Raw genomic sequence first — 21,351 nt, 5'->3', positions numbered from 1 at the left:
ACAATTTGGGGAGTTCCCTGGTGGTCTAGTGGTTAGGACTGGGTGCTTTCACTGCCATGACCTGGGGTTCAATCCCTGGTGAACTGAGATCCTGCAATAAAAGAAAGAAAAATGTTCCTCACTGCCCCTTCACTTAATCATTTAAGCCATATTTTTGAAAGAAGTAGTGCAGCCACCAAGCACTCACTGGCCATATAGCTTCTGCCCGTGCCTCCCCACTGCCCTGGCCACTGCCCTGGCCCAAGTCACTGATAAACTTCTTGTTGCTGGACCTGGTGTAGAGAGAGCTGGAGCAAAGCCAAAAGGTAGCGACAGCCTGAAAGAAATGTGTGCAACCCATCAAGCAGTCCAAGGACAAGTAGTCAGAATACACAGAATATCTAAGGAACGCCTACACATCAGTAAGATAAAATCAAGTGACTCAGTAGAACACCTAGGCAAAGGCAAGTCACAGGAGAAAAAAAAACCAAAGAGCCAAGGATGTAGGAAAATATGTTCGACTTTGTTAGTAAGCGAGGGAAATGCAAAATTAAAACCACAGCTAGATACTATCTCATAACTCATTTGCAAAAACAAAGAAAGTCTGACGCTACACCGGGCATGGATAAGTTCACGGGGCTACCAGAGCATCGGACTCTGCCCATCTCTGACCCCACAGTTCCCTGTTGTTTTTTCAGACCCTGAGAGTGGTGAGAAGGGTCCTGTACAAAGCCGCCATTACTCAGACATGGGAAACTGAAACGCGAAGTTAACAAAACAGCAATTACCCTTACTGCACCTTTGTTTCTCCCCATCCTATTTCACAACCGATTGGATTGTCTTCACCACCCCCTCAAGGGTTGCACACCCCAGCCTGAAAGGCACTCCTTCCAGAAGCATTCATCTGTGAATGAAAAAACATGTGCAAGACTGCGTGTGGCAGCATTTTTTCCATCACTAGGAAAATGAATAAATACACTGGGTATATCGGGCTCAGGGATGACTAAGCAGTGGTTAAAATGAATGTGATCTATATGCGTCAGCATGGACAGGTCTGAAAAACATAGTGTCACGTGAGAGGGGAAAGTTACAGAGTAATAGCTGTGAAATGATAGCATGTGTATAATTTTTTCAAACCCATTAAGCAGTCTTATATGCTGTTCTGGACACAAGTATAGTGAAAATATTTTTTTTAAAAACAAGACCTAGGGACTTCCCTGGTGGTCCAGGGGTTAAGCTCTGTGCTTCCAAGGCCTTGGAAGCACGGAGCTCAGGTTCAATCCCTGGTCGGGGAACTAGGATCCCACATGCTGCATGTTCCGGCCAAAGAAAGACCTAGAAGGTCCCTGCCCATTCGTGATGGTAGCGGGTTCCCTAGAGCAGCAGATGAAGGAGGGTGAGACTCAGAGGGAACTTCAGCTTCACCTGCAATGCATTCTTCTTTTTCTATTTTCAAATATTCAGAAGCCCTAATGACCAAGTGCTAACATTTGTTCACTCCAAATGGTGGATACCTTGAGGTTGAGAACAAGCCAGGCAAGCAAAGATCTGAAAGAAGAGTTATCCAGGCCAAAAAAAACCCCAAACCCAGCAGTACAAAGGCCCTGAGGTCACCGTACCATGTCTCAGGATCAGCAGAGGTCAGGATGCCGGAGTGAGGAAGAAAAAGGTTAAGGATGAGGTTGGTAAGGAATCTGACTTGAGGTTAAGCAGGAGGGGAAATTCACCAAACTTATACTGTAAAGACATCGTTCTGGTTGGGCGTATTTTATTAATGAAAGAAACGGAGTGGTAAACACATGAGGTTATTGTCTTACTCTCTTCTTTTGTGTGTGTTTGAAATTTCCCATAAGTTAAAAAATATAAGAATAATACAACCTCTGGCTGCTGTGAGGGAAACGGACTGGGTCTGGGGACCACGGGGAGGCAGGGAGGCCAGTTTCGAGGTCGCCAAAGGGGTCTGGGGAAGGTGGGAGGGGCCGGGGAGGAGTGGGACAGACTCAGGATTTGCCCACAGACAGAATGTGGGATGAGAGAAAATGAATTTGGGCTGAGTCTTGGCATGCCTAGTGGTTCCGGCGTCTGTGAAGATGGGAGGGGATTTGGGAGGAGGAGGCCCAGGAGAGGCCCGTGGCCTCTGAGGGGAGATGGCAGGCACACGACCCAGAGTTCAGGGAAGAGTCAGAGTCAGTCACCCATTTGGGAGTCACTGGGGCTTCCCAGCTGGTGCTAGTGGTAAAGAACCCGCCCGCCAAAGCAGGAGACACAAGAGCTGCAGGTTTGATCCCGGGGTTGGGAAGATCCCCTGGAGGAGGGCATGGCAACCCACTCCAATATTCCTGCTTGGAGAACTCCATGGACAGACTCGCCTGGCAGGCTACAGTCCATGAGGTCGTAAATAGTTGGAAAACGACTGAAGAGACTTAGCACGCACACTTGGCATATAAATAGCATTTAAACCCACGAGACTGGATGAGAGAGACCACCTGGGATGTGGGTGTTGATGGAGGAGAAAGAGGGCCCAGGACAAGCCCGGGGGAGCCCTTCTATTACAGGTGGACGAGAGGCGAGGAGGAGGCGGCAGGAAAGGAGACCTGAAGGAGCAGCTTCTCGGGAAGGAGAACGCCCCAGAGAAGGAAGGTTCCTCTCCCCTCATTCTCCGAGCTCCACAACGTATAATGCCCACGGCAGCCCCTGACGCTGCACAGACTCCAGCTCTTGCGTAAATAATTGCAACAGCCTCGGACCTTGCAGTCACTGGGTCGACTCTCACTATCTTTATTTTTGACTGAACCAGGTCTTAGTTGAGGCATGCAGGATCTTTACTTGTGGTGTGGGGACTCTTAGTTTCGACTTCAGCATATAGGATCTGGTTCCCTGACCAGGGATCGAACCCGGGGACCCCTGCCTTGGGAGCACAGAGTCTTCGCCACTGGATCACCAGGGAAGTCCCCACTCTCACCATCTTTGTCAAACACAGATCTGACGCTGTAACTGCCTGCAGCTCATTCAAGGTTAGAAACCAAGTCCGCAGCCTGGTAACCGCGTTCACCTTGGCCTGGGTTCTGCACGCAGCAGTTGCTCCACCCGCAAATGCTCCCACATCAAGCAGCAGGCCCTGCAGCTTGGACCAATAGCCATTCCCCCTTCCTCCTCCCTGGAGAGACCCTGCTTGCCTCCCACACCCCAGCCTGGAAGTACCAGACCTTGCTTTCCTGGTCTCTGGGGTTTCTGGGAAAACATCTTCCCCCAAAGGATAAGAGAGAGACCAGGAGATAAAGCCATCTGCAGCCCATCTTGAGGTTTTGTCTGTGAGGACACACGACTGCCTGAGCTGCTGTCACCGTCTTGGGACCAGGAGGGGCCCACAGAGCAAAGGCACAGGACAAACCAGCAAACCAGAGAATGGACTTTGAGTCCTGGGAGAAATCAGTGGTGCTTTGGTTTTGCTAACCACTGGACTTCCTGTCAGAGGAAACAGCAATCTACTGCTTATGCCACCGCGGGTGGGTTTGTGGTTTTGACGGCTGCATTCAGAAACATCCCAGCTGGAGTTGGGGACTGACTGCTGGCAGGGTTGGGGCTTCCGTGTGGATGATGAGCACGGTCTTAAGTTAACTGTGCTGATGCTTACGTAGATTTGAATAGACTAGAAACCATCCAACTGGCGGTGTGTGAATTTTACCAATAAAATTGATGAGAAAGCAAAAAAAATAAATAAATAGAACACCATCCCGACTGACCTCCATATGTTCATGCATTACGCATGCACACACCCAACCTCATATGCCTGACCCCTGAAAAGTAGTGCCTTTTCCCTTAGAGCTCATCTCCAGGTCTTGCTTCATCACGCCCTCACCCTGGTCCACTCCCTCGGGCTACAGATGACTCTGGCCTCTCTCCTCCACCACCAGCAACCCCTGAACTGTGGCTTGTACACCTGAGATCTGACGATAGCTTTGAAAGATGAGCAGCTGCTGTACTGAGGCAGGAGCTACGTGGACCCCAGGCTGGTCAGCCGTGCCCTGTGGACAGATGATCCAAGATAGCAGGAGCCAGAGTAGAGTTGAGCCTTGCCCAGATAAGACACAGAGACCACATATTTCTCATTCTCGAGATCAAGGAGACCTTCCTAACTATACATGCACAGAAAGGCTCCTTGAAGGTCAAAAAGGGAGGGGGCACCACTCCATAGTAAGTGATGTCAACCTGCCCGTCAGGCTCTTTGCTAGAATCCATCTTGATTAAGAGATGTGCATGCACACATGGAAGGGCCCTGAGATATACACCAAATATAGCCTCAGCACCTGGCAAAGCAAAATGACGGGCCAAGGGAAACCCAGAAGAAATGCCCCGCGAAAGTGATTCAGACGGAATTTGAGTCTGTCCTAAGGAGGTGGATGAACCTAGAGCTTCTTATACAGAGTGAAGTAAGTCAGAAGAGAAAGACAAATATCCTATAGAAAGAAAGAAAAGAAAGTGAAGCTGCTCAGTCGTGTCCGACTCTTTGCAACCCCATGGACTGTAGCCCGCCAGGCTCCTCCATCCATGGGATTTTCTAGGCAAGAATACCGGAGTGGGTTGCCATTTCCTTCTCCAGCAGATCTTCCCAACCCAGGGATCGAACCCAGGTCTCCCACATTGCAGGCAGATGCTTTACCATCTGAGCCACCAGAGAAGCATACTAGTGCATCTATATGGAATCTAGAAAGATGGTACTGATGAGCCTGTCGGCAGAGCAGTAATGGACACACAGACACAAAGAACAGATTTATGGACACGGCTGAGGGGCAGGAAGGAGAGGGTGGGATGTATGGAGAGAGTAACATGGAAACACACATTACCATATGTAAAATAGATAGCCAATGAGAATTTACTGTATGACTCAGGGAACACAGACAGGGGCTTGGGGCTCAGTCCCAGCCTAGAGGGGTGGGATAGGGAGGGAGATGGGAGGAAGGTTCAAGTGGGAGGGGACATGGGTAAACCTATGGTCGATTCATGTTGATGTTGAAACCAACACAATACTGTAAAGCAATTATCCTTCAATTAAAAATAGATAATTAAAAAAAAAAATGATTCAGGTAGAGACTTTAATCCCTGGCCTTGCAGGTTAGATTTTTTCTCTGTTTGGACTCGAGGCCTCTTTTGCAACCACACTCTGCCAGACCGTCGGTCAGGCCAAGAAGCATCCTAGCTTGATCCCCTTCTTCATATTTATTGGAGCAGGAGGTACTAGAGCATCATTGTATGTCTTGCACCTGGCCTTGTTCAATCCTGATGTCAGTTGGGACAGGAAGAATAATCCAGAAACCTAGAACAAACTGGAACCCTGGTCTGTCTAGTCAAAGCTATGGTCTTTCCAGTAGTCATGTAAGAATGTGAGAGTTGGACCATAAAGAAGGCTGAAGTGAAAGTTGCTCAGTCGTGTCCGACTCTTTGCGAACCCAGAATTATAGGGTCCATAGAATTCTCCAGGCCAGAATACTGGAGTGGGTATCCATTCTCTTCTCCAGGGGTCTTCCCAACCCAGGGATCAAACCCAGGTTTCCCGCATTGCAGGCAGATTCTTTACCAGCTGAGCCACAAGGGAAGCCCAAAAATACTGGAGTGGGTAGCCTATCCCTTCTCCAGTGGATCTTCCCAACCCAGGAATTGAACCTGAGTTTCAGGCAGATTCTTTACCAACTGAGCTCTTAGGGAAGCCTAAAGAAGGCTGAGCGCTGAAGAATTAATGCTTTCAAACTGTGGTGTTGGAGAAGACTTTTGAGAGTCCCTTGGACAGCAAGGAGATCAAATCTGTTCATCCTAAAGGAAATCAACCCTGAATATTCATTGGAAGGACTGATGTTGAAGCTGAAGCTCCAATACTTTGGCCACCTGATGCGAAGGACCGTCTCATTGGAAAAGACCCTGATGCTGGGAAAGACTGAAGGCAGGAGAAGGGGAAGACAGAGGATGAGATGGTTGGATGGCATCTCCCACTCAGTGGACATAAGTTTGTGCAAACTCCAGGAGTTGGTGGAGGACAGGGAAGCCTGGCGTGCTGCAATCCCTGGGGTCACAAAGAATCGGACACAACTGAGCAACTGAACAACAAGTGGAACAAACTGGGTCCTGATGGTCAGTACAAGTTCTACTCTGTGAATGTAGATTATAGCAAACTGAAGAAAGAGGGTCCAGACTTCTAAATGAAACGTTTCACTATAAAGCTGCTTAGAATGAAGGTCTTCCAGAAGCCATCCACACAATTTTCCACTTAACCAGGAAATATTTCCCCTCTAAGTGCATGCAATCATGTTGGTGTAATGTGTTGTGGTTTACGCTGATTAATAAATAGTCTGAAACTTAAAAAAAAAAAAAAAGTGAGTCAAACTACCATGAGGGCACAACTCTCTGATAAACACCCGTGTGTCTATCCACGCGCACCCTTTCTCCTCCTAATAAACGCTTTAGTTGTTTCACTACTTTCCATTTCTATGTGGAAATTCATTTCTACACATCTGACGGGCTTTTGTCATGACCACCGGGCCCTGGTGGCCAGCATTCAGCACTCTCATTGCCGCAGCGGGATTTCAGTCTCTGGCCAGAAACCAGAAACCCTGCCTCAAGCCGCTGTGGGCCAAGGACACCAGAGATCATTACTACCCCCTCCTCATCCCTAAACTGTTTTTCTGTTATGTGACCCTTTCCTCCAGTGGTGTCTATGGCCCCGGGAAAGATCGTTTTGGGCAAAGTTTCTAGAAACTTGAGATGGAACAATCAAAGGAGACAAAAATGTGTTGTCAGAGAAAAGGCCTCCCCGCCAGAGGCTAGAACAGGGGAAGGAATAGAGGGGGTTATGGGGAGAGAAGTCCATGAGGCCTGGGGTCCATGCCTGGGTGGGGAGGGAGCAGAGTGCTGTCCAGAGACCACCAACCCCACCTCCCACAATGTCTTACATGGCAAGTCTCTAAACGCAGGAGTCTTAGACATAGGTACCCACAGACTGTGCAGGTCGGGGAGCAGGACACCACTGAGGGGCTACGAGGGCAGATGGGACAAACAGCCCCCACCAGGGACCTTCCGCTCCAACCAGGGCTTCTCCTAGAACAACCCAAGGCCACCTTCTGGTGGTCCAACCAAGCTGCCTTTATCGGAGCCATCCACCTTACATGAAGGGTCACTCCCCACAATGATATTCCATCATAGCGCCCATCCACCTCCAGTCACAGCAGTGGTCCTGGTCATGCAGAGGGCGGGTGACCAAAGCCGGGACAGGAGAAGACACCCCACCCTCACTGCCACCGCCAGAACAGGGTAGAGTGGGGGCTACATCTGACTCATCTCTGTGACTGCCTCCAGCACCCTGCCCAGGACCTGGCAGACAGAAGGTGCACAATAAATATTTATTGGCCTAAATGACACATGAGGCTGCAGAAATGGGGCCCAGATATCACCTGGTTGAGCTAGCCGCCATCTCCACCCCACCTCCCCCCGACTCAGTGATGAGTCAGGGGTGGTCATGTGACCCATTCTGGACAATAGGATGATGCAGAAGTCATGGGGTGGAGCTTCTAATAAAGCTTTTGAAACAGAATAAACTCAGCTGGCCTAGCTTTGTGCCCTTTCCCCTTTGTCCCATTGGGAGGTGTAGCCGCTGCAACAGACATGAGGACAAAGGCCTCCATACAAAAGGAGGCAGAGAGAGAAGGGGACAAAAACCAGGGTCCCTGATGGTGTAACTGAGCCCCAGACCATGCTTTGCAGTCTCAGCTTCCTGTCTGAGACCTGTAAATCCCTCTCTGTTTAAGCCACACATACACAAGTGAAGTGAAGGGAAGTGAAAATCGTTCAGTCATGTCCGACTCTTTGTGATCCCATGGACTGTAGTCCATGGAATTCTCCAGGCCAGAATACTAGAGCGGGTAGCTGTGCCCTTCTCCAGGGGATCTTCCCAACCCAGGGATCGAACCCAGGTCTCCCGCATTGCAGGCAGATTCTTTACCAGCTGAGCCACCCAGGGGTCTATTATTTGCAGCAGGTTCACATCTTCTTGGTAAAGCTCTAGGCTAAGCTAGGTCGGGGTTGGGATCTTGGCTGATGTCAGTGAAAGAAAGTGACAGTGTTAGTCACTCAGTCATGTCCGACTCTTTGTGACCCCATGGACTGTAGCCCCACCAGGCTCCTTTGCCCATGGAATTCTCCAGGCAAGAATTTTGGAGTAGGTTGCCGTTTCCTTCTCCAGGGGATCTTCCCGACTCAGGGATTGAACCCAGGTCTTCCGAATTGGGGGCAGCCTCTACCGACTGAGCCCCCAGGGAAGACTGGTGTCAGGGTGTTACCAAACCAAACTTGGATTTGCTGGCCCACAGGAAGCAAATCAAGGTATTGACATAGGGTTGTGGTGAAGGAAAGTATAGCATTTATTGTAGAGCCCACCAAGAATGGGCGGCTTGTGCTCAAAAGACCCAGACTACCTGATAGCTTTCAGGGAAGGGTCCTTCAAGGCAACACTCGGGGAGAGGGCTGCAGAGTGCCTGACGTTCTTCTGATCGGTTGGTGAGGTGGCGTTCCAGGAATGTCATCAAGCTCCATCCTCAACCTCCCGTTTCCAACTGACCCATCTGCGATCTACCTTTTGGTCTCAGCACGGAGTCACCACCCTCCACCTGGGTGGGGACCTTAGTTCCTGCAGAACAGCTCCAAGATATGTGTCAGATGGTTACGTGTGTCCCTTAAAGAGGAACTAGGACTCTGTTTTATAGCTGAATTATTGTCATTATTTCCTCGCTTAACTGCTTTTCCTTTGTTTCACGATCCCTCACTTCCCTAGTTGGTAATGCTTGTGCCTGCTCTTTGGAACTCAGCGCAGCCCTAGGAGACTAAAGCCATTTTCTATAAACAGGAACCTGGCAACACAGAGAGGCTTTTGTACTCAGGAGAGTTTCATTCCCTGTTTTTCTCTGATACTCCTCAATCCTGAGGGGAACGGGTGTGAGACAAGAAAGAGCACCACGTTTTGGATAGAGGTTAATCATAAACTCGGCAGGGGAACTCTGTTTCAGGGGAGGAAGGAATTTTCCTCTACCCTTCTAGGTTCTCCTGGCTGACCTAAGATTTAAATTGACATGAGATTAACAAGAGAAAATCAAACAAGTTTAATAACATGTAATGATGGCTCCAGTGGTAAAAAAAAATCTGCCTCCCAATGCAGGAGGTTTGAGTTCGATCCCTGGGTGGGGAGGATCCCCTAGAGAAGGAAATGGCAACCCACTCCAGTTTTCTTGCCTGGGAAATCCCATGGACAGAGGAGCCTGGCTGGCTACAGTCCATGGGGTCGCAAAGAGTCGGACACGACTGAGTAAACCACAACAACATATGTGGGAGAGGCCCTGGGAAAACTGAGTAACTCAACACAACGGCTGAAATACTCACTTTAAATACCATCGTCAGCTAAAGATAAGGGAGGATGTTGGGGTAGGGGTCTGGAATTTCAAAAAGGGAGAAGGCAGGAGTTTCTTGGTGGTCCAGTGATTAAGAATCTGCTTCCCAATGCAGAGGACTTGGGTTGGATCCCTGGTTGGGAAACGAAGATCCCACATGCGGAGGGGCAATTAAGCCCGTGAGCCACAACTGGACAGCTTGTGCACCACAACAAAAAGACCTACAAAAAGAGTGTGCTACATAAAGATCCCAAGTGCTGCCAAGACCCAACACAGCCAAATAAATAAACAAACATTTTTTAAAAAAAAAAAAGGAAGAAGGCCATTGAAATAGACAGAAAAGTACATGTTTGGTAAACAAATGTTTGCTGTGCCAAGCAGAGACAATGGGGCAGAGAGAGGACTCTGATCTCTTGGCACTTCCTGGAATTTCCCCCCACCACACCTAGCTCACATTCTTTGCAGATATCTATGCTGATAGCTCTATCTAAATATTTTAGGCAGTTAGGGGGAAGGTCAAAGTTTCCTCTTTTTTTTTTCGCTACACCAAGAGACATGTGAGATCTTAGTTTCCCAACCAGAGATCAAATCTGTGTCCCTGCTGTGGAAGCATGATGTCTTAACCACTGGACCACCAGTGCAGTCCCAAAGTTTTTTTCTGGGTCTTAATAAAACCATGCACCTCAGATTGGGGTTTAAACCCACATCCCAGGACTTAAACTGAGCCAGAAACCATTGCTTTTTAGTTGAGTTCACATTCCTGGTCTCAGAACCTAATAAAACTCAGGTTCTTTATGTCTCATTGCAGAAAGAATTCAGGGAGAGACAAAGTGATAGGTAAGAAGAGAATTTATTGGGCTGACCAAAAAGTACCTTATGTTTTTTAAATAAAAATAAACGACATATGTTTTGTTTTCACCAAGAGCTTTATTGAACAATGTATTCACCATTTTGTTCCACTACCTTCTGCCATTTTTCAGGCAACTTCATCATTTCATCTTCCCAAAACTTTTCTATCTTTTCGAGTAAAAAAACTGTTCCAGGTGCCTCTTACAATCTTCCAGGGAATCGAAAGTTTTTCCATTAACAGAATTTTGTAGGGACTTCCCTGGTGGTCCAGTGGTTAAGATTTTGTCTTCCAGTGTAGGGGCTGCGCATTTGATCTCTGGCTGAGGAGCTAAGATCCTAAGTGTCTCATGACCAAAAAAAAAAAAAAACCCAACATAAAACAGAAACAATATGGTAACAAATTCAGTAAAGACTTAAAAAAATTTTAAGATAATTTTGTAAAGATGAAAATAAATGGACATCCAAAGGTGCAATGTTTGGCAAATACAGCAGATGAATCAGAACTTACCAGCCAAAATGTAACAGTTTTTGCCTGGTCATCAAAGAAGCATGTGGTGTTGCACTATCCTAATGGAAGATTATGGGTTTTCTATTGACTCATTCTGGATGTTTTTCACTGAGCGCTGCTTTCAATTGGTCTGAGAGCAGTACTTGTTGAAAGTAATCACTTGATTTTTCCAGAAGGAGCTCCCTTCCAATCCCAACATGTATACAACATCCCCTTCTCTGAATGAAGACTGGGCTTTGGTACGGTTGGTGGTGGTTCACTTCACTTGCCCTACAATCTCTTCCATCCACATTATTGTACAGTATCCACTTTTTATTGCCCATCATAATTTGCTTTAAAAACAGAAAGTTTTCATTACATTTCAATAGAGAATCACATGTGGAAATACGGTCAAGAAAGTATTTTTCAAGTAAGTTATGTGGAACCGAAATATCAAAGTGATTAACATAACCAAGCTGGTACAAATGATTTTCGAAGCTTAATTTGGATATTTTGAGTATGTTGGCTATCTCCCGCATGGTATCACGTTGATTGTTCTCAATGTCTCAATTGATTGCTATTAACTTAAGCCAGTCTACCTGACTGTGGAGCATCACCCAGCAAAAAAAGTCTCTAACACGAAACTTCACAATCACTTTTGACATGTTTGATTGGTCACATCTTCTCCATACACTGCATAAATCTTTTTTTTTTTTTTGCATTTCAATTGTATCTTTACCTTTCTTGAAATAATAAAGCATTATATGAAGAAAATGTGACTTTTTTCTTCCATCTTCAATATTAAAATGGCTACACAAAAATTCACCAATTTTGATGTTTTTTTAATGCACACTGATACAGCAGCTGTCACAGTCTAACAAAACTGTTTCAAATGAAGTTAAAGACAACTAAGCACTAAGCCGGACAAAAGTGAACAAACCTTCTGGCCAACCCAATATTTAGAGAGAAACACACTCCACAGAGTGTTGGCCATTTCAGAAGGCAAGAGGCCCTGATACATGGGGTGGTTAGTTTTTATGGGCTAGGTAACTTCATAGGCTAATGAGTGGGGAGGTTATTCCAACTATTTTGGATAAAGGGAGGAGATTTCTGGGAATCGGGCCACTGTCCATTTTTGGCCTTTTATGGTCAGCCTCAGACCTGTCATCTCACTGATGGGTGTGTCATATAGTGTAAACTAAGGAATTACACAGTTCATTGTGGGTTCATGTCCCATCTGAAGCACAGCTGGGTTCAAGTCTCCTGTGAGGCACAACTGGGTTTGAGGATGAGATGGTTAGATGGCATCACCGACTCAATGGACATGAGTTTGAGCAAGCTCTGGGAGATGGTGAAGGATAGGAAAGCCTGGTGTGCTGTAGTCCATGGGGTCACAAAGAGTCGGACAAAACTGAGCAACTGAACAACAACAGTGAATTACAATGAGCATGTAATGAGGCTCAAGGTCTGCTAGAAGTTGAATCTTCTGCCATCTTGGACCTAGTGGGTTCTAACCAGTTTATGTCATACCCTCAATGGCTATGTCATTCTTTTAAAAGTTGTGCCCTGCCCCCTTTCCCTCCTGTTTCATTAGGGAAAGGCAAATACCATATGATATCACTTGTATGTGAAATCTAAAATATGACATTAATGAACTTATCTACAAAACAGAAATAGACACAGAGAACAGACTTGCGGATGCCAAGGGAGAGGCTGGGATTTGCAGATGCAATCTATTCTATATAGAATGGATAAACAGCAAGGTCTTACTGCATAGCACAGGGAACAATAGTCAATATCCTTTGGTGAACTATAATGAAAAAGAATATGAAAAAAGAGCATATGTATATTATTGTTGTTGTTTAGTCACTAAGTCATGTCCAGCTCCTGTGACCGCTTCGACTGTAGCTTGCCAGGCTCCTCTGTCCATGGGATTTCCCAGACAAGAATACTGGAGTGGGTTGCCATTTCTTTCATATATATATATATATATATATATATATATATATATATATAAAATAGTTACTGTGGTAGACAAATTCCAAAATCTCAGTGGCTTAACAATATGAAAGTTTATTTTTTGTTCATGTTACAATGCAATGCAGGTTGGTAGAGAGGGCACTGCCCTACACAATCTAGGGCCCAGATTCCTCCATCTACAGACCCACTCATCTCTGGTGCTTGGAGCCTGCTCCATAGGCAGAGATTGTGGGTTCATGTCCCATCTGAAGCACAACTGGGTTTGAGTCCCAATCTAAGTTGTTTGGTTTCAGCAGCACTAGACACATTTCAAGTGCTCAACAGCCATTTGAACAGCGTGTATTATAAAACAATGCCATCACCAGTTCTATTGGACAGCCTCGCATGGATCTTGGTGACTATTCTAAAAATGAAGGCTGATCCTACGTCCCTTTTTGTCCTGCCGGAATTCTGAGGCTCCTACTGCCTAAAAGCTGATGCTTTGGGGAAGCATAAAGGACGTCAGGAGCCGGGAGGAAAAAGAAATATTCTTCCACCGGGATACCTTTCAAAGCGTCTCGGAAGATTCTGGGATCTTTCCAGGCTGAAGGCGTTCCCAAGAACTTTGAACTCATTGGCTGGTGGTGGAGGGCGGGTTGCCAGCGCTTTGCTCTGATTGGGCATTTTCTCTTGGCGGAAAACCAATCATTGAGGGAGATGGGGGCGGGGTCAGGCTCTCAGTACAGGCCCCGCCCAGAGTTCCGGAGCCCACCTGCCCCCCTGGCGGGTCAGATTGGCGGTGAGTTCTGACCACCTACGTCTTGGGGGCCCTTCTACCCTGGAATGCCTCTCACCTAGGCCGACTGGGAGACGAGAGCAGGTCCTCCCCGCCCCCGCACCGCGGGGAACACCCCTTCCGCAGCCCTGAGCCCCCAGGTGTCCAGCCTCGCCCTCTCTGTGAAATGGGATTGCATTGGGCCCGGGCAGAGGTCGCGTCCTGACAGCCTCCTCTGCTCCGCACGAGGGTGGGAGCGGGGTGGAGCTTGAGGTGGGCCATGTCCCCACAGCAGGATGGAGGAGGGCAGGAGCCTGCCCGAGGTGCGTGCGCTGGTTGGGGCTTCGCATGGCATCACTGACCTGGCCCACAAGCTTCACTTCTATGACCAATGGGCTCCGAACTATGACCAGGTAAACCGGCCAGGTTCTCACCTCTGCCCTCCTCCTCTCACCTGGCCTCAATTTTCCTGTCTATAAAACCGGAATAGTAAGCCTAGCATCATCCCAGGGAGATGAATGTGAGAGTGAAGTAAGAGCTGGGTGCAACCTCCAGTCCTGTCTGCTCTCCATCCGACTCCTCTTCAGCCCAACCACAGTGGCCCTGCCCTCTGACCCTCTTCCAGATTGGCAGCCCCTAGAGATAAGGGGCCAAGCCCTCCTCACCCAGGTACAGGAGTCCAGGCAGAGGAGCTGCCTGGAAGAGGTGCCGTGAGGGGTCACAATGAACTAAGCAGAGAGCGATGCCAAGGCCCACAGAAAAGGCTCGTTGGCAGAGGAAAGCACCTCACACCTGGGTCTCCCTTTACTGTAGTTCCACCAACTCCTGGGCCCCCAGCACACACATACAGCTTGGCTTGGCTGACTCTACCCCATGAGAAGGACCCCTAAACGCTGCAGTATGGGGTGGCGGTTGGCTCAGCATTCTGTCCTCAGGATGTGGCTGCCCTGCAGTACCGCGCTCCCTGCCTCGCAGTCGACTGCCTCACCCAAGCCCTTCCAGGTCCACCCCACGCTGCCCTGATCCTGGACGTGGCCTGTGGTACTGGCCTCGTGGCTGCAGAGGTGAGATCATCCCAGACCCTCTACCCTCACATCAGCCCCTACTTGCTCAAAATTCCTACTACCCCAGCCCCAGATCCCTGCCTGCCTGCTCAGACTCACTGTTTCCAGACACTAGGGTCACATCCACTGTGGGTCCCACTGTCCCCCCCGAGGTGCGGGGACCCACCTGGGAGGTGGCAGGTGTGAACTGTGAGTGGGGCCCCCCACCCCAGCTGCAGGCTCGGGGCTTCCACCAGCTGCATGGGGTGGATGGAAGCCCAGGGATGTTGGACCAGGCCCGGGCCCGCGGCCTCTACCAGTGCCTCAGCCTCTGCACCCTGGGTCGGGAGCCACTACCCAGCGCAGAAGGTACTTCCCCTCCCCCCTTGACAGCCCAAGGCCCACCCTCTGACCAAGCCCACCTGACAGCTGACAAAGCCCCTTCCTTTTGCCAAGATGCCATCCCCCTTGCCTAGCCCTCCCCAATCCCCCTCCCACACCGAGCCCCTCAATCTCTCATTGAGATGCTTTCTCTGAAACCTCCATTGCATGACCTGATCTCAGTCCAGGACTGGGCCACAGCTGCCTTATGGCCCAGGGGATCATGGTCCTGCAGACCCCAGGACAGGCCTGGTCCCTCCCCAGTCCCCACCATGAACACCGTCCTCCAGGGTGGTCAGAGGCCACACTGAAGACAAACCACCACACCACATCCGCACCCCCACACAGGGACCTTCGACGCGGTGCTGATGGTGGGTGCCCTCAGTGACGGCCAGGTGCCCTGCAGCGCGATACCTGAGCTCCTGCGAGTTACCAAGCCAGGTGAGAAGCAGCCCACCCAACCACACCCACGCACACCTTCCCTTCTCCACACGCCCAGACACAAGCCTCAGAACCCCTCGGGCCAAGCGAGGTGTAGGGTGGGGTTGTGTCCGGGGTCACACAGCCTAGCGTCTCAGCCACCAGCTTCCAGCCCAGGCTCGGCCTCAGCTGCCACCATCAACAGACCCAGGTGGTCAGCTTGCCTCCCAGCCATTGGGAAACCAGAAGCAGCTCCACTCCTTTTTGGCCTCTGTATCCTCACCAATAAGCAGAGTGGCACAGTCCCTTCTCCACAAGCGTTGCAGTGAGGATTGGGTGAAGTAGTGTCTATCAGCGCTTCCCTGATGGCTCAGACAGTAAAGAATATGCCTGCAATGCGGGAGACGTGGGTTCGATCCCTGCATCAGGAAGATCCCCTGGAGAAGGGAATAACTAACTACCTACTCCAGTATTCTTGCCTGGAGAATTCCATGGATAGAGGAGCCTGGCAGGCTATATAGTCCATGGAATCGCAACGAGTTGGACATGACTAAATGACTTTCACTCGATCAGTGTCTATAAGGCCTATATTTCAATCCTGGCACATAGTAGGGGCTCAGTTCAGTTCCCTCCTCTTCCAGCTTCCCCACTAACTCAGGGCCAGCCATTAGAGGTGTCTCTTTCACTTTCACGGCCTCAGTTTTCTTATCTGTGAAATGGAGCTGATAGATACAAGCACTTTTCTATAAACTCCACACACGGGGCTGCTGTGCAGGTGGGGATTGTGGTTACTGTGTTCCTACTGCGTACCTTACCCCATGGGAGCCTCTAGACTGGGGAGAAGGTACATACACACCCCACACACCCTGGGAAGGGGCCAGGGGAAAAAGACCAGGCCAGAGGTGGGCCCCAGAAATGCGGGTGCTCGGTCCTCTGAGAATTCAGGGAAGAGACGCATCTCCCACTTCTGGCATGGGGGCTGACACGAAGGCGCACAGTCTAAGCGAAGTCCCAGGCAGGGAGGAGAGTGGTGAAGTATGAGGACTGTTAAGGTTCAGACCCAGCTGAAGCACAAGATCTGGAAGCCCCGAAGGTGCCCCATCCCAGCAAGACCTCATCTACTCCTGCCCGCTTCACTGCCCTCAGGGCCCAGCAGGGGTTGTGGTTAAGTCAGGGCAGGTCCGGGCAGGCTTCACCCTCAGGGAACCACAGAGGCTGACTGATGCAAGGACATTGTGTTGGGGTCAGAGAGAGGTAGTGATCAGGCTCAGGGGGACAGGAAACTTCCATCACCTGAATCAGTAAGGAGACCAGGCCATCTCGCCCAGCCTGGGCTTGCCGGACCCCTCAGCTGGCCAATCTGCCTGCCCAAGGTCACGGGCTCTCCTGCTTCAGAGCCTTTCCTCTACAAAGCCCCCCCTCCACCAGTAGCACCCTGCTGCTCCTTACCTCCTCCTCCAGAAAGCCTTCTAGACCCCTGTCTCTCCTGAGTATATCTGAGCCCGTGCTGGGCACATAGTAGGTGCCTAGAGAAGACCTGGAGGGACGAGGTCACTCATTCATTCAGCCAGCGCTTACTGAGTGTGTTGCCTTCCTGTGAGACGGGGTAACCTTCCTCGCTTTGCCAGCTGGGAAACTGAGGCACCAAGAGGTGAAGGGACTTGCTCTAGGTCCAAAGCCCGTGAGCGTTCAGACACAACCATACCCTCCAGCAGACAGACTGGGTGAGCGGTGAGAAGGTAGCCCCCTCTGTCAAGGGGATTCAGCCAAGAATTCCCAGCGGAAAGGATGCTTGAGCCTTGAAGGGTGCATAGGAGGCCATCAAGCTGGGGGAGAAGAGGGTATGCCTGGGGGAGGGGTCAGTGAGCCCCAGAGGCTTGGAGATGGGAAACAGCTGGCCTGGGTTCAAAGCTGGGAGGACTTCCGCCTGTGAGGATGTGAGTGGGAAGGGGACCAACTTCCCTGTCCCTGGCTCCCGCCCTTCCCCAACTCACCTGCTTCTCTCCCACCCCTCCCCAGGTGGGCTGGTGTGTCTGACCACCAGGACCAACCCATCCAACCTGCGATACAAAGAGGCGCTGGAGGCCACCCTGGACAGGCTGGAGCAGGCCGGGGCATGGGAACGCCTGGTGGCCCGGCCTGTAGACCGGTGGGAACTGGCCACCTCTGAGCTCGAGGTGGGGCCTGGCACCTCCGACAGCAACGGCTTCATCTCCGGCATCATCTACCTGTACCGGAAGCAAGCGGCAGCCCAGGCCGAGGGAGGGAGGCCCGGTGCCTAGCCCCCAGCTGGCCTCCAACCCTCCTGTGGCCTCAGCCAGGCCCAACCTCGGGCCTCCTCTGTTTTGCCTGTAAAATGAAGCCAGTGAGTCAACCCTGCCTATTAAATGAGACCCAAAGTGGGCATCAGAACTCTGGTGCTGTAGTTTTCTCACTGCCTGCAAGAGTGATGTCTGTCCCAGTGGCAGACAGAGGGAAGAAACAGGACAAGAGAGGGCTCCCACCTCTGGCCATCCCTGAGCCTTGACATGCCAGGGCCACAGACGCGACTCCGCGACTCCTCCCAGGGTGGAGGGCCCTCTCCCTCTAACCCGCAGACCAGGAACCCGTGCTCATACATCTGGCCAAACACTTTCACGTGTCCTGGGTTTGGTTTCCTCATCTCAAGGGGTCGGAATGCGGAGCAGAGGATCTCAGGGCGTAGCTTGGAGGCTGCCCTAGAGCCGGGCAGGTGAAAGAGCCTCGATGACTAGTCAGCACCAGCACTGGTGGGGATGTGCCCAGGGCCAATGATAACTGCTCCATACAGGAGCCACGGGAAGGCTTCATGGAGGAGGAGGCGTGGAGCTGGGCCTTCAGGACTAACAGGGTTCAGAGGGTGGAGGAAGGAAAAAAGACATTCCAGGCTGAGGGCAGGGACAGCCTGAGCACAGGCTGGGGGAGAGGATCTGGGAGGTGAGCCGACCAGCCTGGCTGCCCAGACAAACCTGGAACAAAAGTGGGAGAGGGCAGGTGGCCCATCCCCCAGGGCTGGCTGTTCTCGTCTGTCCTCCCTTCTAGGGTCCCCAGCACTTCGCGAGGACCCTGGGCTTTACACTGACAGAGGGCTTGAGCAAGGTGACTGCAAAGGTTGAGGCCAGTTTCCATGTCTCACAGTTCCCCCAATATCAGTTTTGTAAGTCTTCCCATCCCAGCCACTCCACGGGGGTCCTGCCCCTCACCAACCCCCTGCCCAGGCCTCCAACCCCACCCCCCGCCCCATATCCACAACTGAAATCAGATCAGTACAGAGAATTCCTGTGCACAGGTCCCATTTATTGTAGAAAATAATAGCAATTACCGTGACAAATAGCTTAAATTACAAAACAGAAACCACGTAGGAGGCAGGGGAAAGCCCCAGGACTTCCTGAGATGAAGGCCAGAGAAAGAGTGTTCCCCCCTGCCCTCTCCAGGCTGCCAATGACCTTGGCAAGGGCGGAGGATCCAGAGGTGGCCAGGGTCAAGGGGCCGGGGGCCACGGTTGGGGGCTGGAAGGGGTTGGGGGCTGGAAGGGGTGCGGGCAGCTTGGGCCACCTCCACGGCCTCCTCCCCCACCACCACCCAAACCAGTTTGTAGCACCTCCACCCCTCCCCTCTAAACCTGTCCGTCCACTCTGCGCAACTAAGCTCCAAGGGCAGGTAGGTGAGCACGGCGGCCATTCTCATGGCCCCAGGTTTCCATGGGCAAGACCCAGCCTAGGTGCTCACTGGCCCAGCCAGAGAATGCTGGCAGAGGGGAGCACGGAGGACTGAAGAAGGGGGACGGTGGTCAATGCGGGCCCCATGGTCCGTCCACTGAGCACCCACTCAGAGGCAGAGCCCAAGCAAAGTCAGGGCTGAACTGTCCTGGCCAGCAGGAGCCAGCCCCCTGTATCCACAGCCATTCGGAGGAGGGTGGCCCAGAAGTCTTTTTCCATTCCTCCTTGTTGGTGTTGGAGGTGGCCTTGAAAAAGTGTCCAAGAGGGCCAGGAGGCTCTGGGGGCTGTTGACTCGGTCCCCTGCTGCCCATGGCCCGGCCATCCGCTAGGGTCACAGATTGCAGTGAGCTCAGTCCAGGGAGAAACAAAGACGAAAGGGAAAAAAAAAAAAGAGTCAACAGTAGCGCCTTAGACGTAGTTGCTGGCTGGGGCGGAGCGGGCAGCGGAGTACTTAGCGGAGTAGGGCTTGTCGTTGCGGGGCGGGCAGTTGAAGCAGAGCAGGCCCCCCCCAAGCATCAGCAAGCCAGCGGCGGCCCAGCCCACGTAGAGCGAGGCCCCCATCTCCCGCTTCTGGCCCGAGGCCACCAGGGGGTTGTAGAAGTCGCGGATGATGTTGTTAGCCGTCCAGGACACGGGCACCATCACCAGCAGGCCGGCCAGCAGGAACACCACGCCGGCCACAATCATGATCTTGGCCTTGGAGCTCTCATCATCCACGCAGTTGGTGCACTTGCCGCCCACCACCGACAACAGCACGCCAAACACGGCCAGGATGATACAGATGACGATGAGGGCGCGGGCCGCCTGCAGGTCCTGCGGCAGCGCCAGCAGCGAGTCGTACACCTTGCACTGCATCTGGCCGGTGCTCTGCACCACGCAGTTCATCCACAGGCCTTCCCAGATGGTCTGCGACGTGACGATGTTGCTGCCGATGAAGGCCGTCACGCGCCACATGGGCAGCGCGCAGCTCAGGATGGCGCCCAGCCAGCCCAGCACGGCCAGAGCGATGCCCATCACCTGCAGCCCCATGGAAGCCATGGCTCAGCGTCTGCGAGGAGGCGGGGCGCGTCTAAGACCTGCAAAAGCGGTGAGGATCCGGCCCTGCAGGCTGTAGGAGTCCAAGAGCCGCGGACGGCTACTTCTACTTCGCAGCAAGGCCTTTCACTGGGAGGGAGTCCTGGGGCAAAGCCAGTTGGAGCCGCTTCAGGCGTCTCTCCCGAGAGTCACAGGCACAAACCCAGCGAGTGTGACCCGACCAGTTCCCTTCCTGCCAACTGCTGCCGCAAGCTCGCGGGCTCAAGACTGGAGTGGTTATATGGTGCTCCGCGGGAGGGGCGGGGGCCGAGGGAGGGGTTTCAGTCCTTGGAGCCGCCCCCTGACCAGTTCCTCTAGATTCCTGAGCCTGCCAACAAAGGGACTTTCAGGTCCCAGCCCTGGGCCCCTGAGTCACGATCCAGTCTCAGAGGAAACTGCCCTTTCCCCCTGCCCCCAGGCCCCTGCTGAGGTCACCCAGGAGACAGACACTGAGTCACAGCCTCCGAGCACCTGGACATCCCTGAGGGGCCGGAGGAGGAGTCAGGCCCAGCTGGTTTTGGGGGCCTGAAGAGAAGGGTCCCCACGTCCCAGGGCTCCCTCGTTCCAGGCTTGGATGGTTGGACGGGGTGGGAGTCGGGGATTGTGTGACCACCATCAGGGAGAGGGTCTGAGGATAGAATCCTGGAAATGCCAAAGAGCAGTCCCACCTTGATTACTGTTGGCAGAGTCTGTATCAGCTTCATTACTGGCCTGATAATTATTAATAGCTAAGAGTCTCACCAGCCACCATCCTCACCTGAGGTCTGGACATTGGCCTGGTGAGGTCCAGTTTTAAGGAGCAAGGGGCTGGGGGGGCCCGGACTCCTGGGTCCCCCTCCTCTCTCACCACCATCACCTGGCTTCCCAACCCTGCCGGAGGACGGGTGTTGGAGGTGATGCCTTTTGGGGCCAAAGAGAGAAGGAAGCCTGCTCCACCCCACCCCTGGCCTCCCAAGCTCAGAAGTTTCAGCCAGTTGCTGCTGGAGCTAAGTTGGCTCGGCCAGAACTAGGTGGTGGGGGAAGTCACCAAGAGAAAGCCATGGGTCAGACCGTGGGGACTTCAGCCCAGCAAACAGGTGTTTACTTAGTGAAGATACACAGACCGGTCCTCCGATAAAGCCAGAATGAGAGCAAAGTCCCACGGGACGTCCAAGGGGAGGGTTAAATCAGATGGAGGTGGAGGTGGGGTTGCCGGGGAGGGGGCCTGATTGGGAGGGGAAGC

The 21,351-nt window shown here is 51.8% G+C and overlaps 2 protein-coding genes and 1 pseudogene across 2 annotated transcripts in view; 2 read left to right on the top strand and 1 right to left on the bottom strand.

Annotated features, from left to right (window-relative positions):
- The first annotated feature begins 1,655 nt into the window (after positions 1-1,655).
- Positions 1,656-6,170, top strand: LOC145532268 (cytochrome c oxidase subunit FA4 pseudogene; annotated as a pseudogene).
- Positions 6,171-13,463: 7,293 nt separating this feature from the next.
- On the top strand, positions 13,464-17,733 carry METTL27 (methyltransferase like 27). Its single transcript, XM_081557908.1, is given in 7 exon segments — positions 13,464-13,498; positions 13,770-13,887; positions 14,410-14,538; positions 14,751-14,886; positions 15,247-15,339; positions 17,338-17,467; positions 17,469-17,733. Coding segments are annotated over 6 exon segments (810 nt in total). The 5' UTR covers positions 13,464-13,498; position 13,770; the 3' UTR covers positions 17,674-17,733.
- An 879-nt stretch (positions 17,734-18,612) lies between these two features.
- CLDN4 (claudin 4) overlaps positions 18,613-21,351 on the bottom strand; it is a 47,217-nt gene continuing 44,478 nt past the window's right edge. Inside the window, exon 6 of the mRNA XM_081557912.1 lies at positions 18,613-20,457. Within this exon, the coding sequence (XP_081414038.1) occupies positions 19,464-20,093 (630 nt within the window). The 5' untranslated portion in view covers positions 20,094-20,457 and the 3' untranslated portion in view covers positions 18,613-19,463. The remainder of the gene's footprint in view (positions 20,458-21,351) is intronic.

The sequence above is a fragment of the Giraffa tippelskirchi genome, chromosome 13 (assembly GCF_054371585.1).
Source record: "Giraffa tippelskirchi isolate mGirTip1 chromosome 13, T2T-mGirTip1v1.2.pri, whole genome shotgun sequence".
NCBI classification, from domain to species: domain Eukaryota; kingdom Metazoa; phylum Chordata; class Mammalia; order Artiodactyla; family Giraffidae; genus Giraffa; species Giraffa tippelskirchi.
The sequence above is the reverse complement of the archived record's forward strand: the minus strand, read 5'-3'. Positions and strand labels throughout refer to the sequence as shown.